The sequence below is a fragment of the Paroedura picta genome, chromosome 16, assembly GCF_049243985.1.
Source record: "Paroedura picta isolate Pp20150507F chromosome 16, Ppicta_v3.0, whole genome shotgun sequence".
Classification (NCBI taxonomy): domain Eukaryota; kingdom Metazoa; phylum Chordata; class Lepidosauria; order Squamata; family Gekkonidae; genus Paroedura; species Paroedura picta.
The window spans coordinates 17,314,156-17,333,355 of record NC_135384.1 but is presented as its reverse complement, the minus strand read 5'-3'; the positions used below and the strand labels follow the sequence as shown (position 1 = coordinate 17,333,355).

At 47.4% G+C, this 19,200-nt stretch overlaps 1 protein-coding gene across 1 annotated transcript in view; it reads left to right on the top strand.

Annotated features, from left to right (window-relative positions):
• The first annotated feature begins 1,017 nt into the window (after positions 1-1,017).
• The window catches only part of MYBPC2 (myosin binding protein C2), an 84,514-nt gene continuing 66,331 nt past the window's right edge, over positions 1,018-19,200 (top strand). The window contains exon 1 of the mRNA XM_077314300.1: positions 1,018-1,186. Within this exon, the coding sequence (XP_077170415.1) occupies positions 1,165-1,186 (22 nt within the window). The 5' untranslated portion in view covers positions 1,018-1,164. The remainder of the gene's footprint in view (positions 1,187-19,200) is intronic.

Genomic DNA, 19,200 nt, shown 5'->3' with positions numbered 1-19,200 from the left:
CCATGCTCCACAGGGGGGTGCTAGGCCCTAACTTGAAAATCCAAAACTATGTCTCTCAAGAAAGCTTTAGTCCAGCTATTTTTCTAACATGTCCCAGTCGGGTTTCTGTTTTCAAAGGCTGCCAACCAGATTCTGGCCAGGGTTAAAGAACGGACTAATCTTTGTTCCTCCAGCCCAATTTCCACTAAATTGGGGTTTAATCTTTAATCTCTCAAACAGGAAGTTTCAAATTCTTACCCCAGAATTTGGCAGCATGAGTGAGAGGCCAGCTATTTCTGGTCTCTGACGAAACGGTCAGTCCCATCTTTGAAATGGTGCTAGATTCTTGGCGGGGTTTACCTTAATCAAGCAATCCCAAACCACCAGGCCAGAGGTACAAGTGATTTATCTAGCGCTGACACAGGTGTAGTTTACATTTGTTGTGAGGCTGCCGTATCCTGCCCAGCATGGATACTGGAAGTCAAAGTACCATTTCATTCTGTGTGTCGCCAGATGACTGAGCCATTCCTTTCGGTTTTGGGTTGGGCTCTTATGGTCTCCTGCTTTCTTTTCTGCTCCTCCAGATTACCCTCACTAGGTGGGGATTTGAGCTTAGATCCCCTCTGGCTTACGATGGATTTCAGACTGGTATACCACAGTGGCTCCCAATTACGACCTTACTATGGGAAGTGTGGGCATTTGCAAGTATGTGGGGCAGCGAGGATTTGTGTGCCCCACAATTTAGTTGAGGAGCCCTGTGGCAGAAGATAGGTCTTGCAAATCCCAAGCTGCTCCATAGATGTCTTTCTACACCTTCTCTGACATGGGTAACATTCTGGAAACATCCTTGTCCTCTTTACAGAGATGCTGTCCCCCCCCCCCCCTTTTACTCTGAGCCGGTTCGTGCCTGTATTACCATGCCCTCCTCTTTATAACAGCCCCCCTCCCCTCCCCTCCCCTCCCCTCCCTCCCCGAAGCTGAAGTTCTTTTTCTAGTAAGGCCAAGCCAGGGATTTGAAGATGGCTTATGCCACAGCTCTGGAATTTGGCACGGGGCCACAGAGAGTCAGGTGACACCTTCTCCATGTCCCCTCGTCTGGGCCTTTAAAGGGACGGGGCCAAGTGCACTCCCCGGGGAGATCCTCGACTCCGACCGTCACAGTGAATCTACCCAGTGGTTTTAGCCATGCCTGAGCCCGCCAAACCCGGTAAGGGACCGCAGCAATTTCAAGGGCATGGTGGACAGAGATGCCCATAAACTAAAACTCTTATTTTGTGGGATATTGGGATTGTGAGTTTGCAGGTATGGCTAGCTATTGCGCCTCCCCCAGTCCCAAACTCTGTGCTTTGAAAAGCCACAGCCCCCAATCCCCATGCCCCATCTTTGGATTTGAAGGTTTAGCGTGTTATCTGACATAATATGAATGTTTTGGTATGACTTTCCATTTCTTGTCAGCTGGTCTTTTGATGATGGCTAATCTGAGATTGAAAGCAGGAAAAAATGTGCGTTTTGAACCAAGCAAGTTGTATATTTGTGTGGTACCTCACGTGAAAACAAAAAGGGCTGTAAGCCATTTAGGGTTTCTTTCAACCTGCCACAGGAACTGGTCAGAGGCAGCTGCCTCGTGTCTCTTTTTGAAGAAGGTGTGTGACACGGCCAGTGTTAGCGTGAAGTCTGTGTGATACGGTGGCTGGTGTGCTCAAATCCCCACTCGCCACGTGTCTTTCTGGGTGACCTTGGACCTTAACCAAACTTGCCACCCAGGGCTATTTTGAGGATTAAATCGAAGAGGGAGAACCAGGTGTGTTGCTCTTTCGAGGAAGAACAGGATAAAAAATGTGATAAATAGAGCCAGTTCAAAATCTCCAAATGCGTCTTTGTCAGAGAAGAAGCACCTGCTGTGTTCTGAGAGGTACTGGAACAAGAGGCAGCATATTTGCATTTGGGAATTTCACTTAAAATAAGAGGGAAACAGGAAGGAGAATGAGCTGCTGGTGTCTGTTCTGTAGCTAGTAACCCCACTCCTTTTGAAACCCATTTAAATCTACTGGCAGTCCCTCCCCCTCAACGGCATACCCTGCAATTTTCAGCTTAATTTGCTAACCCACACTCTTGCAGAGGGAAAGACGCACATTCTGTCCTAGTTTGCATTGGTTCACCTTGAAAACCGGCTTTTTACCTAAAGCATTTGATGATCTCTGTCCAACTGAAAGGAAGCCCAATTATGTACAATTGTACAATCATTCCTTGTTACCTTGGCCCTCCCCTCCTTTTTCCTTGAATCATTAATTAGGCAATTATGCCCCAATCTTCTCCCATAATGGCCTACAACATAGTTCCCCCTTTCTCCCATTTTATCCTTGAAAGTAACAACCCCACTGGCAGTATGCCAGCTAGGGTTGCCAACCTCCAGGTGGTGGCTGGAGATCTTCTATTACACTAGCCATCTTTAAGCAGCAGCTGGACAGGGATTTATCCTTTCTGCCAATGGGAACTGCTCCCTGCCCTCCTCCAAGTGACAAACTTTCAAATATGTAAAGGGAGCAATCATGTCCCCTCTCAACTTTCTATTCCCACCTCCTTGTCCTCCCCAGTCTCCACCCCCCCAAATTTCCAGGTGTGTCCCAACCCAGACCTGGTAGCCCTGCATGAGACAGGTTGGCCAAGTCGAAATGACTGGCACAAGGTCACAGAGCAAGCTGCCATGGCAGAGTCAGGGTCACAGAGCAAGCTGCCATGGCAGAGTCGGGGTTTGGACACTTGGGCGGCTGAAGCACCCAACCCTCATGGGTCCCAGTCTCACACTCTAACCTTTATGCTAGAATAGCTCTTTAGATTATAAACGGTGCTGGAATCATGTATATTGATAGCAGTATAATAAAAATAGATAGATGCCATTTTTAATACTCTCCACATATGGAAAGTGACTTTAGAAATAACCAGCTAGGGCAATACAACCCCACTAAATCAACAGGTGGCTACATCATTTATGCTAGCTAATACTTTGCTTGCATATGTACTCCAATGTGTTGGTCATGGCTAATAAATCATCTCCTATCTGTATATAAAGCTAGTTAGTGGGCGACAGGCTGTGGTTTAGCGATAAAGCAAATAGTTTGCGTGCCAAAGGTCCCAGGTTCAGTCTCCAGTCTCTCCCATTGAAGGTTTCCAGATAGACTGGCAATGGGAAAACATCTTTCGCAGCCTGAGGCCCTGGTGCCTTGAGTCACCTTAAGGACTCATACATCTTTGTTTTAGCATACGGTTTTTATGGGGTAGGGCACACTTTGTCAGAGCAAACAGTATGCGAGCATACAATGCTTTGTATGTGTGTGTGGAACTTACTGATAACTGGGTACACGCTCACCTTTGTCTGGAGGGGAGAGTTGGTGGAAATTTTAGTCTAGGTTGGAGTTCTGTAACACGATCTACACAGACCTGCCCTTAACCTTGATCTAGAAACTACAGCTGGTCCAAAATGCAGCAGCCAGGATCCTCATAGCAACACTATGGAGGTCCCACAGCTGGCCCATTCTCCATCAACTGCAGTGGTTGAATTCTGGATCAGGTGAAAGGTTCTGGTAATCACCTTTAAAGCTATAAATGGTCAGGGCCCTGTGTACCTGAGGGACCACCTCTCTGCTTATGCCTCCTGAAGAGCTCTACGCTCAGCCACCGCCAACCGGCTAAGGATCCCTGGCTCAAAAGAAGCCCACTTGGCCTCAACCAGGGCCAGAGCGTTCTCTGCCCTGGCCCCCACCTGGTGGAATGATCTCCCGGAGGAGATCAGGGCTCTGACGGAACTAAACAGTTCTGCAGGGCCTGCAAGAGGGAACTCTTCCACCAGGCATTGGTTGAGGCCGACTGGAATCAATAACATCTGCAGGGCCCTGAACCTCCCTCCCAAGAACCCAGAACCATGGACCTCTTGAACTGCTGTGAATTAGACCGTTACTTTCAGTTATAGTTGCTATTGTTATTGTTATACCAGTGTTATAGTCCACTTATATGTTATTATGAAGAAACAAAGTTCTGTGTATTGTTTGTTCCATGTGAACCCCCCTGAGCCTTCGGGGAGGGAGGTATAGATAATAAATAAAATAAAATAAATCAGTGCCACCTTATATCTAAATATTGGGGGGAACAAATGCTGGAAGTATATGGCCCAACACTCTGATTTTGTTTAGGCTTCAACATTTCCTCCATCCAGTCAGGTTGTTTTTGATCTGGTGATCTGAAAAGCACACCCAAAGGGTTCTCAGCCAGTGCTCCTGCTGAAACCAAGCCCCAGTCACACCTGTGACATGATGCAGAGGTGCGGGTGACCCTTCTTCCTCTGCCTGAGCCATCAGATAAGCAAAGGGATGTTATCAGTGACAGCCATCCTCAAACTATCTTTACCAGCCCTCTTCTTTTATGCTTGAAAATAGAAAATTAAAGGTAAAGGTAAAGGTATCCCCTGTACAAGCACCGAGTCATGTCTGACCCTTGGGGTGACGCCCTCCAGCGTTTTCATGGCAGACTCTATATGGGTGGTTTGCCAGTGCCTTCCCCAGTCATTAATGTTTACCCCCCAGCAAGCTGGGTACTCATTTTACCCACCTCGGAAGGATGGAAGGCTGAGCTGACCTCGAGCTGGCTTCTGGTATCGAACTCCCAGTCTCAAGGGCAGAGCTTTCAGACTGCATGTCTGCTGCCTTACCACCCTGCGCCACAAGAGGCTCCTCTAGAAAATTAATCTGGATATATTAAGGGCACAGGAAGAGTTAGGCCCAAAAAACAAGCTAGAATAACGTAAATGTTTTTTGGGGGTGGGGTGGGGGTAAAACCTAAGATCTATTTCCAGACAGTAAACATTACTGAATAGACTATTGCTGAGAACTGCCATCCTAGTTAATAATTTTGTCTTGAGTCCTCCCAAGAAATGTTTGTGTGTTTCTGTGTGTGTGTGTGTGTGTGAATAAGTGATTCCTGGCTAAGTGCAGGGTTTGTTTGCTGTTCCTGACTGTCCTTTGTGAAATTGCAAGGGATTCTGGGATATGCCCCTTTGTTCACATCTTCGTACAACCTACAAACAACCTTCGGAAGGGATTCAGAACATGGCTGGGCTTACTGTCCAGAGCAGAGGTGGTCAAACTGCGGCCCACCAGATGTCCATGGACTACAATTCCCATGAGCATTGTAGTCCATGGTCATCTGGGGGGGCCGCAGTTTGCCTACCCCTGGTCCAGAGTTTGTTTCTCTGCAAATCTTTGTGGTTTATGACTTTGTGCCTCCTTTTCTCCTCTCACGGAACACTGCGTGCCGATCTTGAGGGTAAGGAATGTGTTCTGAGGATGTACTTTGTGCCTTCCAAACCCCATGGCACAGTAGCTCACTGCAGAACATGAGACATGTCTCCTCTCTGCAGCACTTACGGAGGGATATGGGCTTGGCTTTAGGGCTATGTTCCCTGCTAAGGGGTGCTGGATGCCACCTGGGAATTATGCCAAGAGGGTGGAACAGATGAGGCTGTGGGAACATGGCACCCAGCCTGAGAGCTATTGTCTTGGTGCCAGGGAGGAGGGGGAGAAGGGCTGCAGACAGCTTTTCCATGACTCTGTGCCAAGGTCTTAGATGCGTCACAGATCACTGTCACCTGGCAGGTGCTGTCCACACAGCTTGCAGGAAACAGGTGCAGCAGGCTACCCAGAAGAACAAGAGGCCAGAAAGGAAGTGATGTGTTTGTGATGTAGTCCTCATCCTCACTTAAATCTAATCTTAATTATGTACATTAGCTTGCATTAATTCCTTGCAGCTGCAGCCTCTCCCCCTCTTGAAGCAGAGACTTATTCTCTTCGTTTGTGACTATGAAAAACATGGTATTTGCTGCCAGTTTTGCAATATGTAGGAACTTCTGAAAACAGAGGCAGAACAAACTGAACTTTGGCTTCAGCATTATAGTCCTCTATTGCCATGATTTATCACTTCCTATGGATTTGTAGCTTTGTGTTGTTGTTTTTTAAGTCTCTGGATCTTTTGCGGTGGCAGTATAAAGGATGTACCTTTCCACTTATATTTCTGCAGACTAGAGACTTAAAAAATGAATGTTGGGAATTCAGAGAAACGAGGAAACTGCCACAATAAAGCATTGTAATGGTTAGAGCCATTTTTTTAAAAAAGTCCCCTGGTGGCATAGAGGAGGGGGGGTGGCAGGTGCACAGAGGACTTGCACAAAGCCTTGTCCAGATCTCTTGATGGACCATTATTGCTGGTTAGTAGTTATAGTTGTTCTTTTTGGTTGAGGCAGGTCTGTAAGCAAGGCAAGGACTCCCTTCCCTGGATCTGTGGCAAGGAAGGATTTTCATCTTCCAGGAGAGGTTGTAAATCCCTACTAATGCCCAAAGGAGGTTTTAGCCAGGAGCTGTTGGTTTTGTTCTGTAAATTTCCTTTCTGAGCATCCCTTGCAAGTCGATCTTTGGTCACCCACCTGATTTTGTCAATCCATCTCTTTGCTTCTCCAGGTAGGGATGGTAGATTTAAGAATGTTTGACATTAATCCTACAACTATTCTTGTTCTGAGCACTCTGGAAGATGCTATTTTACCTCTTAGGCCTTGACCACAGAGAAGCGATCCATGCAACAGATTCTTTTTCTGGATGTCCACTGTGCAAATTGCATGATGGACACACAAATACCACTATCTCAGAAACAGAGTGATTGATATGCTCCCTTACAGTCTTCCAGCTCCCAGCTGGAACAATCCATTGGAAGTGGGTTGACAGAGCCATTGTTGCTCAGGACACAATGTTTTCAGTTGTACGCTCAGAAGCAGTAGGTTTTGCAAACTTTTCTAGTTCTGCAAAAGCCTGCACAATTTGTTGGAGCAGAGATAAATTGTCCTTTTCTGTTGTTGCATTTATCATATGTGCAGAGAGAGTGCCCTACCCATGACCCCCACATATGTGTACATGAACAAATGAAGCTGTCTTATTATATTGAATCAAATCATTGGTCCATCAAGGCCAGTTCTGTCCACTCTAACTGACAGTGGCTCTTCGGGGTCTCAAGTAGAGGTTTCTCCCATTACCCCACCCTTGCAACTGGACAAGGATCAGGGAGACACAAGTTTGAATCCCTGCTCCACCGTAGAAACATGCATGGTGACCTTGGATTAGTCATTCCCATGCATTAGTCATTCCCATGCATGGTGACCTTGGATGAAATACCTCACAAGTTTGTTGTTGTGGATTTAAAACAGAGGAAATGAGAACAAGGTTGTAGGCCATTTTGGGTCCCCATTGTGGAGAAAGTGAGGTATAATAGACATCTCAGTGCTCCAGTACAAACAGCTTGTCATGTCAGTTAGGCTCTGGCTGGCTGGCAGTTCTCTGGACGACCCAAGGGGAAGACAAACCACCTGCCAGTGGGGCTGAGAGGGGGGCAGCTGGAAGGCCTCTAGCTTCAGCCGACATTCCGCCCCATCCCTTTGCCCAGTTGGTGTTGCATTTCTGAGCTGTTTTGTTTTGAGGAGATTGGAGGAAGTGTGGTTGCCTGGCGACTGTTCCAGACTCTCCCTAAGCCCTTCTGAGTCGGGATTCAGATCAGGAGGTTGCTTGCTAGGAAACCGCCTGGCCCGATTGTCCTTTGCGCCAAACAAATATAAGCTCGGAAGCACGCTATTCCTTCCGTGATTGCTCCAGCGATCCATCCTCCCTGACAGTCCAAGGCACATCTGGTGTAAAAGGGACACCATAGCACAGGGGTAGTCAAACTGCGTCCCTCCAGATGTCCATGGACTACAATTCCCAGGAGCCCCTGCCAGCATTCGCTGGCAGGGGCTCCTGGGAATTGTAGTCCATGGACATCTGGAGGGCCGCAGTTTGACTACCCCTGCCATAGCAAATACGAGTGGGAAAAGAGATTGCTGAATGCTATTTGGCGTCTCTGTTGCCCGTGCAAATCAACAAAAAATTATACTGGCATCTGGACCACCACAGAATGCCCTTCCTGGTCTGATTCAGCATAAGGTAGTTTCACATGTATATTCATGTCAGGTTTCTTTCCCAGGATGTGCTGTGCTAATATCCTTATCTCTCTCTCTCTCTCCCGCTTTCTCTTTTTACAGTATGTTCTTATCTGCAGGACCTTTGTGAGGTAGGTTAGGCTGAGAAGTGGATTTCCTGGCGAGGTCAAGGGAATGAACAGAAACACAAGTCTCTCAGGGCCAACTGGTGCTCAAATCAGGATGTTTGTGGTGTCTTTGCCAATACCAGGTTTGGCATCCAAAGCGGCCGTTCTCTGGCTGCTTCAGGCACGAAAGGCTGCTTCGGACGCCAAATCGCACAACAAGCATGCAGGGGATCCTCAGAAAACTGTCTTTCCCAGGATCCTTTGCGTGGCCACTGCAGTTACACCACAGCTGGTTTAAATCAGACAGTCACTTCTGTTGCCACAAAACCGTGGCTAACAATCTTGTGCAGAAGTCGGCCAGTCTGAGCCCACTGATTTGAATTGGCTTACTCCAGAGTAACTCTACATAGGATTGTGCTATGCATAGCAGGCTTTCTCCACCAGAGTTTTGTGAAGCCCTGGGGTTTCTTGACAGCCCTGCAAGGGTTTCCTGAATGGGTGGGTGGGAGTTAATTTTAAATAATTTTTTTTTAAAATTATTAACCATTTATCAGGTATATAACCGTATATATCAACCCAGCCCGCTCCCTCCCAAAATGGCCAGAGATGGAGCCTGGGTGGGCATGTACACAGCCACTCTGCCCAACCATACTCTGCATGATCCTGCCACTTCTGGGGTTTCTTGAAGCCTCAAAAATGTTTCAGGGGTTTCTCAATGGTAAAAAAATTGAGAAAGGCAATAGGAGAAAGCCAGCTGATTATTGAGGGGGACTGGATAACCCACCAGTATTGTTTTGTATCAGCTTCACAAAGGGCTCTTTGTAACTTCTGGAAGGCATTTTAAATTCTATGGGCTGGATCTAAACCAGGGGTAGTCAACCTGTGGTCCTCCAGATGTCCATGGACTACAATTTGCTGGCAGGGCCCCATGGGAATTGTAGTCCATGGACATCTGGAGGGCCACAAGTTGACTACCCCTGATCTAAACTACATTTTCCAGTGACAGAACCTGCTGCAGTCCAATGATCTCCATCAGGAGTGATCTGAGGAGACTCTGCAGTGAGAAGGGGAAATCAGTGTATACTGCCGATTTAGTCTTGATCCAACTCTCAGTATTTGGGTTTATAGGAAGAAGCAGAGTTGTTGTTTTATACCCTGTTTGTCACTACCCAATGGATTATAGAATCATAGAGTTGGAAGGGGCCATACAGGCCATCTAGTCCAACCCCCTGCTCAATGCAGGATCAGACCAAAGTATCCTAAAGCATCCAAGAAAAGTGTGTATCCAACCTTTGCTTGAAGACTGCCAGTGAGGGGGAGCTCACCACCTCCTTAGACAGCCTATTCCACTGCTGAACTACTCTGACTGTGAAAAATCTTTTCCTGATATCTAGCCTATATCGTTGTACTTGTAGTTTAAACCCAAGACTGCGTGTCCTTTCCTCTGCAGCCAATGGGAACAGCATCCTGCCCTCCTCCAAATGACAACCTTTCAAATATTTAAAGAGGGCTATCATGTCCCCTCTCAACCTCCTTTTCTCCAGGCTGAACATTCCCAAGTCCCTCAACCTATCTTCATAGGGCTTGGTCCCTTGGCCCCAGATCATCCTCGTCCTCTGTACCCTTTCAATATTATCTACGTCATTCTTGAAGTGAGGCCTCCAGAACTGCACACAGTATTCCAGGTGTGGTCTGACCAGTGCCATATACAATGGGACTATGACATCTTGTGATTTTGATGTGATGCCCCTGTTGATACAGCCCCAAATGGCATTTGCCTTTTTTACCGCTGCATCACACTGCCTGCTCATGTTTAGTTTACAATCCACAAGTACCCCAAGGTCTCGTTCACACACAGTGTTACCTAGAAGCGTATCCCCCATCCAGTAGGCATGCTTTTCATTTTTCTGACCCAGATGCAGAACTTTACACTTATCTTTATTAAATTGCATCTTGTTCTCATTTGCCCATTTTTCCATTGTGTTCAGATCTCGTTGAACTCTGTCTCTATCTTCCGGAGTATTTGCCAGTCCTCCCAATTTGGTGTCATCTGCAAACTTGATGAGTAGTCCTTCCACCCCCTCATCTAGATCATTAATAAATATGTTAAAAAGTACCGGGCCGAGCACCGAGCCCTGAGGTACCCCGCTACTCACCTCCCTCCAGTCTGATGAAACACCACTGACAACAAGGCAGTTTACAAACACTTTCCCCTCTTCTCCCTACAACAGACGCTCTGTGAGGTAGGTGGGGCTGAGAGAGCTCTAACAGAACTGCTCTGCAAGAACAGCCCTAAGAGAACTATGAGTAGCCCAAGGTCACCCACCTGGCTGCATGTGGAGGAGTGGGGAATCAAACCTTGTTCTCCAGATTAGAGTCTGCTCTCTTTAACTGGTTTAGATATTCGTGGAAATAGGAGGCAGTAACAAGCATGCAAATGGAATGCGAAGCCTGGTCTTTTGCTAACGTCTGCCCCGGTGCCATGCAAAGACCCCTTTTACCCTCCTGCCCCATCCCATGGGATGTGCTATTCATCAGCTTACCAATGAGATTTATCACCTCTCTTTTTACCAGAAAATAGGATATAGTGCAGCTTTAGACAGCATTTTAAACAGCATTTTAATACAAAGGGTAAAACCACCAATGGGCATCCTTACTGCCCAATCATAAACAGAGTTGGGCTTTGGAGGCTGTAACCTTATTGAGCTCTACTCCACGACCCCACAGGTCCTACCGGAAGATGGGCATGCTCTTCTTGCCATGTGTGCCACAGGATTGCCAACTCTAGGGAAATTCTTGGAGATTTGGGCGTGGTGCCTGCAGACAGCAAGGCCAGAGAGAGAGCTCAGTGGGGAGTTCATGCCATAGGATAGACTACAGGCTGCCTTCCGAAGCTACCAGTTCCTCCAGGGGAGCTGATCACAGTAGTCTATTGTAATTCCAGGAGAACTCCAAACTCTACCTGGAGGTTTGTAACTCTAGTCAAGAGTTGGCAGCCCCAGTCCCACAGCAGACCACCTCTTGGCTCCCTCCCACTCTGTTCCCCCGACAGGCCTTTTGGGAGCTCTCTGAGTGGACCCAGGAGGGGTGGAGAGAAACTTCTGTTCTGCAGGCAGAAATGCCATTTATTAGATTTTTAGACTGCCCTCCTGGCTAACCAGCTCAGGGTGGTGTACAAAGTTGTATACAAAACACAATAATTAAAACAAATAGAATTTAAGTTTAAATTTAATTTTAAATGGATTACAAGGTTAAAAATTAGCAGCAACAGTTCTTCCGAAGAGGAGCGATTGTGTTTATCCCAAAAGCTGGCCCGGTCTGGGGTTAAATAGATGAATAAATAGATGGATGGATGGATGGGTGGGGCCATAAATAGGTAGATGGACAGATGTTAACTTTGGTCCCAGCCAAAAGCCTGCCGGAAGGCCCTGAGGAATTGTGCCATGTTCTGTCAATGGACAAGATGCTCGGATTCAGCCCAGAGGCTTTTCTTTGATCTTGTCTTGGTAGTGCACCAGGCACCATTTGCCAGCATGGAGGCACCATCCAGTCGGGCAAAGCCATTAGCACATCCGTGCATGTGCCCCATGTGCAGTGTCCTGCCTCTGTCACAGCAGTTTTCATAGGTTTGGTTTCATTGGAGCTGCCTGTTATCTTGACTCCATATAGAATGTTTCTGGCACATTGTAAACCGCCTTAAATGATGCACTGTACCATTCCAAGGTAGCATCACAATTTTAAAAAAATAAAGCAACCTGTATTTGGATTTGAGCTGCGAGGCATTAGTGAGCTTTTTGTGGATAAAGTCTTGTTGCTCCGCCAGGACCTTCCTGCCACATTTGATGCAGAACGTGGACTGGAAGCTCCGTGGCCATCACAGGAGGTGATGTTTGATGGCTTCAGAGCTAGGGTTGGCCGCTTTGGGCACCAAAGCACCCAACCCTACTTCAGACAGCTCTCTTTAACTGAAGTGGACAAGTTGCTGGGGTCGGTGAGGGCAACCACTGGCCACCTGGACCCTTGTCCATCATGGCTGCTCAAATCGGGTGACCAATGGATAGGAGGCCCTTTGAGGGATATTGTCAACCTCTCTCTGACATCGAGAGAGTTCCCCAAAGGACTGAAGGAGGCAGTGGTTCACTCTCTTTTGAAAAAAAAAACATTGCTGGATCCGCGGGACCCCGCCAGCTACTGCCCAGGCTCGCATCTTGCGTTTCTGGGCAAGGTAATTGAGAGGGCCGCTGCAAACCAAGTCCTTGGAGGAAACTTCAGCCTTTGACCTGTATCAGTCGGGCTTCTGTCCTGGCCACGGGGTGGGGACTGCACTGGTTGCCCTGATGGACAATTTCTGGCACCAGCTGGATCTAGGCGGTTGGGCTATCCTCGTACTTCTTGATCTGTCGGCTGCATATGATGTGGTCGACCACGAGTTGCTAGCCCACTGCCTTGCCAGGGCAGAGATTAGAGGACAGCCTTGCAGTGTCTGGTCTCCTTTCTCCAGCACCGGACACAGAGGGTGGTAGTGCAGGGAGAGCTGTCTGGCCCCTTTGCACTCTCCTGTGGGGTGCTGCAGGGGGCAATACTCTCCCCCATGCTTTTTAACATCTATATATCTAACATCTGGCACAGCTGCTCTGGGGCTTCGGACTGGGTTGCCATCAGTACACTGATGACACCCAACTCTCTCCTGCTGGTTGTTGGCCGGACTCCTCCCCAGAAACATCTGCCAGTTGTTTGGAAGCAGGGTCTGTATGGCTCAGGCAGAGTTGCCTGAAACTCAAGCCCTCCAAGATGGAACTCCTGTGCCTGGGTAGGAAGAGGCAGGATCAGAAGACATGGCTCCCCTGCCTAGATGGAGTGCAGCTTATGGCTGTACCTACGGCCAGGAATTTGGGGGTGATCTTCGATGCCTTCTTATCTATGGAGACTCAGATCACGAAGGTAGCCCAATTGGCATTTTACCACCTTCGTCAAACTAAGCTACTAACGCCCTACCTGTCCCCAGAACACTTGACCACAGTGATCCATGCAAGGGTCACTTCCAGATTAGACTTCTGTAACTCGCTCTACATGGGCCTTCCTTTGTCCCTGACCTGGAAATTGCAGCTGGTGCAAAATGCAACCGCTAGGGTCCTCATGAGATCATCTTGGAGGACCCACGTCCTGCCAATGCTGAGGCAGATGCATTGATTACCAATTGGCATCTGGATCAGATTCAAGCTTTTGGTTCTTACCTTTAAGGCCATTTGTGGCCTGGGCCCTATCTGGAGGACCACTTGTCTCCTTATGCCCCCATAGGGCTCTTTGCTTTGCGGGTATAAATTTGCTGGTTATCCCCAGCCCCCGGAAGGCTCAACTGGCCTTGACCAAGGTGGAATGAGCTCCCAGAAGAACTGAGGGCCCTGACAGAGCTGTCATCGTTCTGCAGAGCCTGTAAAATCCTTCTGCCAGGCATTTGGTTGAGGACAGGCCAGGAAGATCGGGTCCCTCCCTATTAAGGCCCTGCAGGGACACTGCCTTTGGTATCTGGGCATCATCTCTCTCCTGAGGATGATAGTGGCTATTGGGGTTGGATTGGGGAGGGGTTGGGTTTTTAGATGGTTTTCCTGCCATCTTTGTTGTTGTTATTGTTGAGGGGTCATATTGTATTTTTATTATGTCATATTGTATTTTATTCTTTTACTGTAAACCACCATGAGCTGAATATGTTTTGGAAGTGACAGGCATAAATTGAAATATAAACAAACAAACAAACAAATATGAGCCCCGAGTTCATACAGACTCTTGTATTTATTATCTGAACATTATGGGGCTTTTTGCACGCCTTCAAAATAGCACAATGGTTGCCAATTGAAAACGCTACTGATTTGCTGTTATGCACAACGTCGTCGACAATCTGCCACACACCTGAAACCAATCTGCAAAAAGCGCTTCCTTGTAGCGCTTTCAGGGAAATCCCCAAAAGTGGATTCACCCTCCGGAAAGCGATACACTCCTGCAACCAATCTGCAACACTAGCGAAAAAGACCTGTGCATTAACATTGTTGCGGTTTCTACAAAGTCCCTCCCCCTGGCTCTCTTCTCTGATCTTCCGGCGAAGCGATCGCCATTTTTTTTTCTCCGAGCGAGCGGGGATAAACGCACCAGCGAGCCTCTTTCAGTTTAGAGGCTTCCCCGGCTTCAGTCCCTTCCCTTCAGTCACTAAGCACAAAGAACAGAGAAGCCCGTTTGCTGATGTATTTTCCCTTTATTTTTTACACATTCATTCAGCCGAAAATCGGGCCCGTGAGAGGGGGGGGGGGTTTCACTCGGAGGGAGCGTGGCAACGATCAAACGACAGCTCAAACACACCAGGCAGCTGGATGGGTCTCTCCGTTGCAACGAATTAACACAGATTCGTTGCAATGGGTCTGTTTTTTTAAAAAAAAAACACCTTTCTTAAAGGGAAAGGGGCTGTTTGGGAGCATGCTAACGGCTGCCCATTGGCTGCTTGACGGCCAGGGGCGGGACGAGCTCGGCAATAGCGCTTCCTTTCTAGCTATTTCTGCCGAGACCGGAAGCCTGTGGGAAACGCTACAAAACGCAACTGGATTCCACTACAAAGGCAGGTATGCATAACGACGAATTCCACTATTTTAAATGGCGATTTTTCATTCAGTGACCAATTTGCTACAAAGATCCCGGTGCGTAAAGCCCCTATATATTAGTATCCTGATCCTCACTCCCACCTTTGGAAATCTGCCAGGGCAGGCTGCAGGCACACAAAGGATCGTTCCTGTAGGCCAGGGGTAGTCAAACTGCGGCCCTCCAGATGTCCATGGACTACAATTCCCAGGAGCCCCCTGCCAGCGAGCCCCCTGCTGTAGGCAAAGCCTGCCATTTCTCTGGGCTTTGGATTCTCTAGATATTTTGGACCCTCTCCAGACCACTTTGTAAAACATGTCAGTGCTGCATCATAGGAGTGACTGAGGACGGTTGGTGCGCCCCAGGGATGCACTCATCCGTTTGGGAATACAGAATGCAAGGGATACGCACTGTCATCAGCTCCGGGCTGGGAAATCTGTGGAAATTCATGGTTTTGTTGGTGCTACCTGTTATAAGTTTTTAGATTTTATAAGGTTTAGAGAATGATGTGTTTTTACATTTGCATGCCAATAAACATGCTGTTGTTGTTATTATATGTTATAACCTATCCTGAGCCTTCAGGGAAGGGCAGGCTAAAAATATAAGAATAGATAAATCAATAATAACCCATGATCAGTCAGGGGAGAGTAGAGTTTGAGTTGGGATGGGATGACATTGCCCCAGAAGCTTCCATTTCCTCTAGGGAAACCGATCTCTGCAATCTGGAGGCCAGTTGTAACTCCAAGACAACTCCGGGCTCCTATTGCAGTTTGGCAACCTGAATATGTGCTGTTGTGGGAGGCAGCTGGGGATCTCCCATTATCACAGTTGATCTCCTGGTGACAGACATCAGTTCCCCTGGAGAGAATAGCCACTTTGGAAGGCGGACTGTACGGGTTGTACCCACTGAAGCTCCACCTCTCTCCAAACCCCACCCTTCTCGATCTTCACCCCAGAAGTCTCCAGGAATTCCCCAACCCGGAGCAGGCAACTCTACCTCTGCCTGAGACTCTAGAGCAGGGGTGGTCAAACTGCAGCCCTCCAGATGTCCATGGACTACAGTTCCCATGAGCCCCTGCCAGCAAACTCCTTCAGGTAGAGAAAAACGGCATATAAGAACCAACTCTTCTTCTTCTTCAATAATGTCAGGGCTCCCTCAGCCTCTCCTCCCTCACAGGGTGTCTGTTGTTGGGAGAGGAAAGGGGAGGCGAATGGAAGCCGCTTTGAGACTCTTTCAGGTAGAGAAAAGCGGCATATAAGAACCAACTCTTCTTCTTTTTCTTCTTCTTTTAAATCGAAGAGGCAAATCTCTGCTGAGGGAAGTGTGGGCTTTTGGAGCGCAGTCACTTTAAAACAGATCCCAAAATGAGGGCCAAAATAAGTCTTGTGAGGGAATGGCAACCAGGAACCAGACAATCTTTGAACTGACGCCCTGAGCAATCAGCGACAGACTGCTGTGCTATATCAGCATCGGTGATCCGGCAAAATGCAGAGATATCGCGGGGGGAGGTAGTGGCACTGCAGATCAATCATAGACGTTGCAGGGGGAGAATTTAAAGCGCTAAATATCAGAATGGAAATCAAATAACGTGCAGATGATTTTCTTTAATTTGGGGTCACTGGGGATAAAAAGCCCAGGGCAAATTCTACCCTGATGGGACTGGTGGGGGGAACAATAAAAAGTTACCACTACGGGTAATTGACACTCTAACATGCCATTGTAATTGTATATAATTTAATGATTTAAAACCACTCACCCCTAATGATTCCCTGGTGGCAATGGGGAAATGGCCACAATATGAACTGGGGAAGTGGAACACCCAGCAGTAGGGTTGTGTGTAGTGGCAGCTGAATCAGCCGTTCCAGGCCGAATGCAGCCTGGAATGGCCGATTCAGATGCCACCATGCACAACCTTACCCAGCAGCTGTTCCAATTCTGCCACAATCTTCCCCAAAACATTACACAAAGGCCAGTTTGGGAAAGGTCACAGAAAGTAAGAGAAACCCCAAATCCAGGGTCAAACAAGACATATGAAAATAACCCCTAACATACATATGTTGTTATGTTGTTTCTCTGTTTTGGAGTGTGTGTTGGGGGAGGTGAGTGAGAAAAATCATACCGGTAATAGACACTTTATTGTGAAGTGGATATAGCATTTTATTCACCTGGATCTCTGAGGGCCATGTAGGGTGCAACGTGTATGTTTTCATGCCTCCACTGAAACTGCCTAACGTATTTTGGGTGTCTGAGCCAGATGGTGTCGACGAAAACAATACATTTAAACCAGCTTTCAAATGACTGTCCCAACATTTCCCCTTGAGGCACGCCGTCTGCCTCACCCTTCAGGGCCTGCCGAGCTTCTTCCAGGGGGCCTTGATTTAGCCCTGTCCACCTGTGGGCCCTTCAGCTCTTCCTGACTGCCTGCTTGACCTTTCAGGGCCTCCATCTCACATTGCCTTTTCGGGGACCCTGTGTCCTATTAGGGACACAGAGGGAACAGGCCTCTGTGCTCCGAGGAAGCAGGCAGGGCCAAGAAGCGTTTATAATTAGCTGCCTGGCTTTGGTCCGTTTTGCTCATCCACTTAGGTAACTCAAACCCCCAGGCCCAGAGCACAGTCCCCTGGGATCAGCACTTTAGGCAAACGGGGCCTCTCAGCTTACCACGTCCTGCTTCTGCCTGAAATGATCACGGCGCCTAGGCTGTGGCCCCACAAGCGGCCTCTCGGTGTGGGTGAGAGAAATTCCCCCAGGTACAGAAACGTCCTATGGAGGGTATGTGTGATGCACCAAGGGATTAATAAAACAAAGCTGAGCCTAAGAAGCCGTTCTAAACCAGGGGTAATCAAACTGCGGCCCTCCAGGTGTCCATGGACTACAATTCCCAGGAGCCCCCTGCCAGCAAATGCTGGCAGGGGCTCATGGGAATTGTAGTCCATGGACATCTGGAGGGCCGCAGTTTGACTACCCCTGTTCTAAACTGTACCCAAGTTAGACATACAATTTACAGGTAAAATGCTCTGTGAATTTATCTCTGGCATGCACTGTAACAGCAACGTATAGCTAATGCATTTCCCAAAAAGTCTTTTCAGAACTCACTAACAAATTCCCAGTGGATGCTGCAGTGCCAAGAACATTTGACACAGCAGTCTTTCAATGATATATATTATTAGAATACAACAACAATCTTATTAACAGTCATTTAGACCAATACGAAGTGTAGTAAAATGTGTATTCTTAGAATAGTATCTGAGGGATCGCTTGTCTTTTATCGCCCCCGCAGGGCTCTTCGCTCACGGGTGCTAATCTGCTGGAGATCCCTGCCCCTAGGGTTAGGTCACTTTGGCCGCCTCTTGAGAAAGCTCTCCCATACCCGCGAGTTGAAGGCCCGATGTTAGATTCAGATTCAGAGTGCCTTTATTGGCATAAAATTGCAAAGCATAAAACGAAAATTTCAAACAGTTTCAGACGTAAGATCTATTGTAAAAGATTTTCATTTAAAATTGCCAGTAAAAACTTTGCTACTTTTATAATAGTTGCTGAGTCCCTCACATTTAGTATCATTTTAATCCAGTGTTTCTCATTAACACAGCTGAATTTCAATTTCTTCAGATAATTAGCTAACGGGCGACGAAATACTTCAAACTTAGGACACAGCAGAAGTATATGGTACAACATGTCAGGGAAGTCTGCAAACTGGAGCTCTTCCACCAGTCTTTCTGTCAAGGCAAGTGAACCTGCCACCAACCAGAGCCCCCCCACCAACTGCACTCATAGAAAGAATCTGAACCAGCAGTGCAGTAAATCCGAGTCCCATTGCTGAACATCAAACTGGAGTAACAAAACCAAATCGTTTTATATTATATTTTACTGATACTGATTATAAAAGTTCACGCAAGATGCTATTTTTAAAAATGTTATGTGTTTCAAACCAAGATATTGTACTGTACTATGCTATGAAAGTTCCCATGTAAATTTTTCACAGTCGGAGTAGTTCAGTAGTGGAATAGGCTGCCTAAGGAGGTGGTGAGCTCCCCCTCACTGGCAGTCTTCAAGCAAAGGTTGGATACACACTTTTCTTGGATGCTTTAGGATGCTTAGGGCTGATCCTGCGTTGAGCAGGGGGTTGGACTAGATGGCCTGTGTGGCCCCTTCCAACTCTATGATTCTGTAATTCTAAATTGCCCTGAGTTGCAAGGGAGGGTGGTATATAAATAGAATAAAATAAATACAGCAAATGCTCTTCCCAGAATGTCCCTTTTCAGAACCCATTAAGAAGGTAAATTCCCAGTGGATTCTGCAGTGTGCATGCATGTAGGACATGTGCCAAGGTGTATTTGTTAAAAAAAAGTAGTTAAAAAATAAAACCAGGTATTGGTTTTATTTACTGGTCTCTAGCCTGGCATATGTGAAATGAAAAGATGAGAATGCCTCTGATCATGTGAAGAATTATGTTCCCTGACAATATACTGGTGTAGCCTTCCTGG